Here is a 9,100-nt window from a genome sequence, read left to right on the forward strand (position 1 = left end):
TTCTAGTTAATACGGAAAATGCGTCACTGATTTGAGCCAATCAAATCTTTTGTTTACGATCCACTGCCAATTGCGCAGCAGACCGGAAGAGAGTGCTGCTGACAGTATGCCATGCTAAAAAGTTAGCGAGGTCGATGCGTGTTGTTTTAAATGAATGGACGGAGAAATTTAGTTTCGTTCTGGCTGCAGCCGATTCAAAACCAGTGTGCATCATATGCTCCGAAACCGTCGCCACATTGCGAAGCGCCACTACGAAACAAAGCACCGGCCTTTTTGCAAAGTTAACCGCTGAAGTTTGAGGTGAGCGCACGCAAAAACATCGAACTTCGAGTGCAGTATAACAGATTTTTACATTTTCGTTTACAGCCCAGCAGCATACAAACGAATGTTCACTAAAAGTATCATGGATTTTGAGGAAACATAAAAAAACATTCAGTGATGGGGAAATTGTGATGGAGTGCTTAAATACGGTTGCACAAACATTATTTAAAGGAAAACACAAAACCCAGGTGTGAAATAATCTACCAAATCCCAATGGCCCTGACACTGTTCCAACCCAGAATTAAGTCACTGGCAGGGCAATCACAAACTAATTTTTCTCATTAAGAGAAGTTAAAAAAATATTCAAAAGAAAAGTTGGTGTCAAAGCTCATTTTTAATTACTTTTTCATGAGGACAGCCATTTTTATTGATTGTGTACTGAACATGTTGACCTGTTTTACTTGGATGATTAGGCTTTCCGTTTTTTTTAGGATGATAACTCTTAGATTTAAGAAAAAAAAGGTAAAAGATATTAACTCAATGCTTAGGACTTGATATATTTCTGCAGGAGATATTTTACTGTTTTTTTTTCTGGAAGTGGCAAACTTAATTTCCTGGAGCCACATTTTCTTGAATGTGAAATAAACGCCTTAAATTTGTTTGACTGGCAAAGGTGTTTAATGGGAACATTGCTAAATATTTTGTATATAAGTGCACTCTGTTGAAAATGACTAAACATTGAAACTATATAAAAATGTGAACATAGGCTAGACATTAAGGGAAGTTGGACTTTGGTTCAGACCTTTTAATTGGAAGAAATTTTAGTCGTGGACCTCTGTGACTTTTAATTGAATACCTCTGCTCTAAAGGCTCCACCTACACGCTGCTGAACGTCATGTCTCGCGATATTTGGTGCACTTATAAAGTGCGATGTCTTCACACGCATTCTTTCTTTCTTTCCTTTAACGGCGAAAGTGTAGCAGTAATTGGTCGTCCCGAATCGGGCTCGTCCGACACCCTCATCAATAAAGCTGAACTGAGTTCAACCTCCACACCAACATGCCTCCCAAATTCGACCCCGACGAGTTTGAAGTTGGCACGTCTATCATGTCGAACGAGACTTAAAGATGACGCTTCTGTGACAAGATGGAGTCGCACTCTCTCGACCTTCCCACGGCGTGTTCACAATGGTAATATTGAGACTCGAGCTGTGACCGACGTGTGTTTGATAGAAGTGTTTGTGGGCTGTTTCTAGTGGTATTCCGTTGTTTAATTTGGAAACGCGACCGACCCACTCGTGCTTTGCCACGTGGGCTAAATTGCTAACTGTTAGCTGGTAACTGTTAGCTTCTCTGAGACAATGCCGACACAATGAAGCCACATTAACGTGTTTTATCAATCATCATTGTTTAAGCCCTCGCCTCCGGCGCTCCTATTTAGTAATGGAAACATGTTTTAAGCAAGTGTGTACTACTTAAGATGTCTCCCTTGACATAGGTGTGTAACACGCAGTTCTTTGATTTACAACTTATTGTCTCTTAATTTTTCTGAAGGTGCATTCACAACTAAATCCAGAAGCCATGTTTCATAGCAGAAACGCATATTCCATAGTAGTGAAAAACGTTAGAGCTATGAAATACCGATAACTCAATACTTACGTTTGCAATTTCTGTTAGTTTAAATGTATGCCATGTACTAAGGAAGTTGAGCCATTGCTTTAAACGTAAAGAAATAAAAGTAATGTCACATGTTAAAAGCTACTTGGCATGTATACTATCACGTGCTTCCCCACTAATGTGAACATGCATTCCAGCCCTACACTTGCAAGAAATATGCTGGATGCAAGATTAGTTTTTGAGTAATCTTAACTTTCAGTTATTGTTTGTCTTGTAGTGTACATGAGGTGCACAGGAGGAGAGGTTGGCGCCACATCTGCTTTGGCGCCCAAAATTGGTCCCCTCGGTCTGGTGAGTATTTGAGCCAGGCTTTGCAAAAATAAAATGAAAAAATAGCCTCCCGCCACTATGCTAGTCTGTCTGAGTGACTTTGTGTCGTCCAGTGGAGGCTAAGAGTGACCTGGTTTTAGGAAACAGGGCTACCCAAACCAATGGTCAACCCTGTGCCAAAAATTCTAGAACAGTCCTTGTCATGTCCGAACTGTGCCTTTATCACTCTAGTAAATCTTATTCACGCAAGTGTAATAACCCCATTGTTAATGTTTACCAAAGAGGAAGGTGTTTGCCAAACTGCATATTTTCCACTCTGTTTTAAAGATGCTAGTTGTCACTCTTAAATAACATGAATTTATGTTAATCTGAAAATCCCCACAGCTAAGATTAGCTATTTGATTCCATTAGAGAAACTGATCCTGTTGTACTCTTACAGTCGCCCAAGAAAGTTGGTGATGACATTGCCAAGGCCACCGGTGACTGGAAGGGCCTGAGGATCACCGTCAAGCTGACTATCCAGAACAGACAGGCAGCGGTACAGACACGAAGTTTCTTAAAATTGGGGAAACGGTTGACACCCCCACCCCACCCTCTGATTTGAGTTGCATGCAAAGTGATACCCTGCTTAATTGGAGGGGTTCAAGTGGAAATGAGACTTAGTCTTGCTTCTGTCTTTCATAGATTGAGGTGGTTCCTTCTGCCTCCGCACTGATCATCAAAGCGCTGAAAGAACCCCCTCGTGACAGGAAGAAGGTCAAGAACAGTAAGTGGCGGTTTAAACAATTAGGTTTGCTAAATAAATAAAAGTTTCATTGGGGTCTTAAAGGTTTGACCCTTGGGAAAATTCATGAATGATAATTTTGGAAATGATAGTAAATTATCACTCCATTGACTCTTATGCCATTTTTATTAATCATGTCGTCAATGTTATTTTTTCCCGCTCCCCTTCCAGTCAAGCACAGTGGAAGTGTGACTTTTGATGACATTCTGGGTGTTGCTCGTGTCATGCGTCCTCGTTCCATTGCAAGGGAGCTGTCAGGTAAGAGTAAACATTTTGTCAAGCTGTACTAATGTATACCAGGGCCTAGGATTGGGTTTTGTTGGTTCGCCTCCCACCACTATGCCTGTCTATCAGAGTGACTGAGTATAGTCCAGTGGAGGCTCAGATGGACCCCACTTTCGATGACAGAGCTGCCCAATGTATTGGACAACTCTGCATGGAGTCTGCCACACTATGTGAATGAGTGTATTGACAATAAATGTTGCAAGTATCTGATGTTAAAAGAATGTGTTAATGAGGCTGTTCATTGTTTTTATGGATTTTTGTTTTGACAGGAACCATCAAGGAGATTCTGGGTACGGCTCAGTCTGTTGGCTGTACCATCGATGGCCGTCCTCCCCATGACGTAGTTGACATCAACAGTGGCAAAATTGAGTGCCCCTCTGAGTAATAAAATGTTGGAAATGGAATCACTTTTGCCTTGTTTTTCTTACTCATGCTTTTGCATATGTGCTTGTTGATATGTTATGTCTCTTTAGTTTTTAACTCAATTGAGCTTGAACAGAAGTCATGAAATAGCTTTGTTACAGAAGTGCTGTTATTCTATGAAGGACAGACAATAATTTTAGTGGGAAGAAGTTTCAGTCGGTCTGCAGCTGTATTCCCTTTGTGCAGATCTGTCATGTTTATAGCCCTGCCCATAGGGCAACAAACCTGAAGTCACTTTGCAAGGTTCCTTGTGTTTTTACGAAAGGTGATCTTAAATCTAAAGCACAGTGCTAATTTGAAGCCCGTGCTTTTGTTTACTACTGTGGATCGTATGGCATGTTTCTATAATTTGCAATAGGCCACCTGGAGATCTCCCTTTGCGTGTTATACTGGCCTTTTATTTCCCACCACAAAACTAGTATTCCAGGGATCAGACCAGAGATGTTGATGCCTGCACACTACTGCCCCCTACTGGTGACATGTTTTGCCCTCTTTCCGTGAAACGTGCACGCAAAACCAACGGGCGAAGGCTGACACTTTGGCCCAGTTACTTTGTCTTGTCGAGGGGGCTCTGTGCTACACTTGAACATCATATTGGTCGCACTAGCACACGTTTGGTTGAATCTTGGTGGAGCTAGGCTAATGTATGTCCACTTAATTCTTTTACGGCCCCCTTCCACGAGGTCATTGAGCTGTCCAGCAGTTGAACAGCCGTCACAGAACTGGGCAACAAAATGTCTTAGTGATCAACCAAACGGGCTCTGATTTCACAATGAAATGAAAATTGTATATTCAATTGAGTGTGTGTATATACATATTTTTTTTTTTTGGGGGGGGGGGTTCGTCAGTTTAGCCAGTTCAGCCCAATGCAGCATACAACATTTCCATTTGTAAACAGGTGTACAATTATTTTTGCGACTAATGCACCACATAATTCACATTATTTATGACATTGATAAAGGTTCACAGCAGAAAAAAACTGAACTGTCATCAACCCTAGCAAAAACTGCAAAACTCAGTCACCCCGTTCATCTTATCCATTTCAAATGAATCAATGTCACTTTTTTTAATTGTTCCTGTACTACTCACATCAATTCTACAGCACAGTTATGAAAGTATATAACCACGTGCTTTTAAAGTTCATTGGCAGGAAGGAGAATATTGAACCCCCTTAGTCAATCAAGTTAATCAATCCAACAATAATGTCATTTCATGACAGATTTGGAAACAATCATAGCAATAAAAAGTGACATATCACAATGCAATGAAATAATGATTTTGCTTCGGATGTTTGTCAACCGTAAACACTGACAGTTGATCCAAGATGTACTTTATCAAGTCAGTCCGTGTTCCATTTTGTCACGTGCCAAAAACAGCTAAGCGGAAGGACACAGACAAAGAATGTTGTGCTTTGGATTTGGATTTTGGAAGACAAAAAGCAACAACCCTTCCAATACACCCATCAGTTTCTAGAGTGAACCTCGTGGTAACCTCACTGAGGCTGATTGAATGGATTTCATCATCCGCTGCAAACTTCCGCAAACACGAAGAAGCGTTTACTTGCTCTAAAGCAGCCATCACCAAATCGCGGTCCGCGTTCGGACCGGACCCATGACCAAGGTATGATGAATTTCTTTCAGGGCGCATTCGCAAAGGTTGGCGTTGCAATTCTAGTTAATACGGAAAATGCGTCACTGATTTGAGCCAATCAAATCTTTTGTTTACGATCCACTGCCAATTGCGCAGCAGACCGGAAGAGAGTGCTGCTGACAGTATGCCATGCTAAAAAGTTAGCGAGGTCGATGCGTGTTGTTTTAAATGAATGGACGGAGAAATTTAGTTTCGTTCTGGCTGCAGCCGATTCAAAACCAGTGTGCATCATATGCTCCGAAACCGTCGCCACATTGCGAAGCGCCACTACGAAACAAAGCACCGGCCTTTTTGCAAAGTTAACCGCTGAAGTTTGAGGTGAGCGCACGCAAAAACATCGAACTTCGAGTGCAGTATAACAGATTTTTACATTTTCGTTTACAGCCCAGCAGCATACAAACGAATGTTCACTAAAAGTATCATGGATTTTGAGGAAACATAAAAAAACATTCAGTGATGGGGAAATTGTGATGGAGTGCTTAAATACGGTTGCACAAACATTATTTAAAGGAAAACACAAAACCCAGGTGTGAAATAATCTACCAAATCCCAATGGCCCTGACACTGTTCCAACCCAGAATTAAGTCACTGGCAGGGCAATCACAAACTAATTTTTCTCATTAAGAGAAGTTAAAAAAATATTCAAAAGAAAAGTTGGTGTCAAAGCTAATTTTTAATTACTTTTTCATGAGGACAGCCATTTTTATTGATTGTGTACTGAACATGTTGACCTGTTTTACTTGGATGATTAGGCTTTCCGTTTTTTTTAGGATGATAACTCTTAGATTTAAGAAAAAAAAGGTAAAAGATATTAACTCAATGCTTAGGACTTGATATATTTCTGCAGGAGATATTTTACTGTTTTTTTTCTGGAAGTGGCAAACTTAATTTCCTGGAGCCACATTTTCTTGAATGTGAAATAAACGCCTTAAATTTGTTTGACTGGCAAAGGTGTTTAATGGGAACATTGCTAAATATTTTGTATATAAGTGCACTCTGTTGAAAATGACTAAACATTGAAACTATATAAAAATGTGAACATAGGCTAGACATTAAGGGAAGTTGGACTTTGGTTCAGACCTTTTAATTGGAAGAAATTTTAGTCGTGGACCTCTGTGACTTTTAATTGAATACCTCTGCTCTAAAGGCTCCACCTACACGCTGCTGAACGTCATGTCTCGCGATATTTGGTGCACTTATAAAGTGCGATGTCTTCACACGCATTCTTTCTTTCTTTCCTTTAACGGCGAAAGTGTAGCAGTAATTGGTCGTCCCGAATCGGGCTCGTCCGACACCCTCATCAATAAAGCTGAACTGAGTTCAACCTCCACACCAACATGCCTCCCAAATTCGACCCCGACGAGTTTGAAGTTGGCACGTCTATCATGTCGAACGAGACTTAAAGATGACGCTTCTGTGACAAGATGGAGTCGCACTCTCTCGACCTTCCCACGGCGTGTTCACAATGGTAATATTGAGACTCGAGCTGTGACCGACGTGTGTTTGATAGAAGTGTTTGTGGGCTGTTTCTAGTGGTATTCCGTTGTTTAATTTGGAAACGCGACCGACCCACTCGTGCTTTGCCACGTGGGCTAAATTGCTAACTGTTAGCTGGTAACTGTTAGCTTCTCTGAGACAATGCCGACACAATGAAGCCACATTAACGTGTTTTATCAATCATCATTGTTTAAGCCCTCGCCTCCGGCGCTCCTATTTAGTAATGGAAACATGTTTTAAGCAAGTGTGTACTACTTAAGATGTCTCCCTTGACATAGGTGTGTAACACGCAGTTCTTTGATTTACAACTTATTGTCTCTTAATTTTTCTGAAGGTGCATTCACAACTAAATCCAGAAGCCATGTTTCATAGCAGAAACGCATATTCCATAGTAGTGAAAAACGTTAGAGCTATGAAATACCGATAACTCAATACTTACGTTTGCAATTTCTGTTAGTTTAAATGTATGCCATGTACTAAGGAAGTTGAGCCATTGCTTTAAACGTAAAGAAATAAAAGTAATGTCACATGTTAAAAGCTACTTGGCATGTATACTATCACGTGCTTCCCCACTAATGTGAACATGCATTCCAGCCCTACACTTGCAAGAAATATGCTGGATGCAAGATTAGTTTTTGAGTAATCTTAACTTTCAGTTATTGTTTGTCTTGTAGTGTACATGAGGTGCACAGGAGGAGAGGTTGGCGCCACATCTGCTTTGGCGCCCAAAATTGGTCCCCTCGGTCTGGTGAGTATTTGAGCCAGGCTTTGCAAAAATAAAATGAAAAAATAGCCTCCCGCCACTATGCTAGTCTGTCTGAGTGACTTTGTGTCGTCCAGTGGAGGCTAAGAGTGACCTGGTTTTAGGAAACAGGGCTACCCAAACCAATGGTCAACCCTGTGCCAAAAATTCTAGAACAGTCCTTGTCATGTCCGAACTGTGCCTTTATCACTCTAGTAAATCTTATTCACGCAAGTGTAATAACCCCATTGTTAATGTTTACCAAAGAGGAAGGTGTTTGCCAAACTGCATATTTTCCACTCTGTTTTAAAGATGCTAGTTGTCACTCTTAAATAACATGAATTTATGTTAATCTGAAAATCCCCACAGCTAAGATTAGCTATTTGATTCCATTAGAGAAACTGATCCTGTTGTACTCTTACAGTCGCCCAAGAAAGTTGGTGATGACATTGCCAAGGCCACCGGTGACTGGAAGGGCCTGAGGATCACCGTCAAGCTGACTATCCAGAACAGACAGGCAGCGGTACAGACACGAAGTTTCTTAAAATTGGGGAAACGGTTGACACCCCCACCCCACCCTCTGATTTGAGTTGCATGCAAAGTGATACCCTGCTTAATTGGAGGGGTTCAAGTGGAAATGAGACTTAGTCTTGCTTCTGTCTTTCATAGATTGAGGTGGTTCCTTCTGCCTCCGCACTGATCATCAAAGCGCTGAAAGAACCCCCTCGTGACAGGAAGAAGGTCAAGAACAGTAAGTGGCGGTTTAAACAATTAGGTTTGCTAAATAAATAAAAGTTTCATTGGGGTCTTAAAGGTTTGACCCTTGGGAAAATTCATGAATGATAATTTTGGAAATGATAGTAAATTATCACTCCATTGACTCTTATGCCATTTTTATTAATCATGTCGTCAATGTTATTTTTTCCCGCTCCCCTTCCAGTCAAGCACAGTGGAAGTGTGACTTTTGATGACATTCTGGGTGTTGCTCGTGTCATGCGTCCTCGTTCCATTGCAAGGGAGCTGTCAGGTAAGAGTAAACATTTTGTCAAGCTGTACTAATGTATACCAGGGCCTAGGATTGGGTTTTGTTGGTTCGCCTCCCACCACTATGCCTGTCTATCAGAGTGACTGAGTATAGTCCAGTGGAGGCTCAGATGGACCCCACTTTCGATGACAGAGCTGCCCAATGTATTGGACAACTCTGCATGGAGTCTGCCACACTATGTGAATGAGTGTATTGACAATAAATGTTGCAAGTATCTGATGTTAAAAGAATGTGTTAATGAGGCTGTTCATTGTTTTTATGGATTTTTGTTTTGACAGGAACCATCAAGGAGATTCTGGGTACGGCTCAGTCTGTTGGCTGTACCATCGATGGCCGTCCTCCCCATGACGTAGTTGACATCAACAGTGGCAAAATTGAGTGCCCCTCTGAGTAATAAAATGTTGGAAATGGAATCACTTTTGCCTTGTTTTTCTTACTCATGCTTTTGCATATGTGCTTGTTGATAT

At 41.1% G+C, this 9,100-nt stretch overlaps 2 protein-coding genes and 2 non-coding genes across 4 annotated transcripts; all 4 read left to right on the forward strand.

The window, feature by feature from the left end:
• The first annotated feature begins 1,185 nt into the window (after positions 1 to 1,185).
• LOC148314236 (large ribosomal subunit protein uL11-like) lies at positions 1,186 to 3,680 on the forward strand. The gene is made up of 6 exons (XM_088287715.1): positions 1,186 to 1,451; positions 2,155 to 2,228; positions 2,647 to 2,745; positions 2,892 to 2,973; positions 3,163 to 3,249; positions 3,546 to 3,680. The coding sequence occupies exons 2-6, from the start codon at positions 2,160 to 2,162 to the stop codon at positions 3,659 to 3,661; spliced, it is 453 nt and encodes a 150-aa protein (XP_088143841.1). The 5' UTR covers positions 1,186 to 1,451; positions 2,155 to 2,159; the 3' UTR covers positions 3,662 to 3,680.
• LOC148314237 (small nucleolar RNA SNORA65) lies at positions 2,277 to 2,403 on the forward strand. Its single transcript, XR_015841885.1, has one exon. It is a non-coding gene; the product is annotated as a small nucleolar RNA SNORA65 (small nucleolar RNA).
• A 2,871-nt stretch (positions 3,681 to 6,551) lies between the features above and the next one.
• LOC148314238 (large ribosomal subunit protein uL11-like) lies at positions 6,552 to 9,046 on the forward strand. The gene is made up of 6 exons (XM_088287721.1): positions 6,552 to 6,817; positions 7,521 to 7,594; positions 8,013 to 8,111; positions 8,258 to 8,339; positions 8,529 to 8,615; positions 8,912 to 9,046. The coding sequence occupies exons 2-6, from the start codon at positions 7,526 to 7,528 to the stop codon at positions 9,025 to 9,027; spliced, it is 453 nt and encodes a 150-aa protein (XP_088143847.1). The 5' UTR covers positions 6,552 to 6,817; positions 7,521 to 7,525; the 3' UTR covers positions 9,028 to 9,046.
• LOC148314239 (small nucleolar RNA SNORA65) lies at positions 7,643 to 7,769 on the forward strand. The gene has a single exon (XR_015841881.1). It is a non-coding gene; the product is annotated as a small nucleolar RNA SNORA65 (small nucleolar RNA).
• Positions 9,047 to 9,100: the final 54 nt, after the last annotated feature.

Source organism: Idiotropiscis lumnitzeri, unplaced genomic scaffold (genome assembly GCF_059441095.1).
Source record: "Idiotropiscis lumnitzeri isolate Australia: NSW breed Sydney's pygmy pipehorse unplaced genomic scaffold, RoL_Ilum_1.0 HiC_scaffold_358, whole genome shotgun sequence".
NCBI classification, from domain to species: domain Eukaryota; kingdom Metazoa; phylum Chordata; class Actinopteri; order Syngnathiformes; family Syngnathidae; genus Idiotropiscis; species Idiotropiscis lumnitzeri.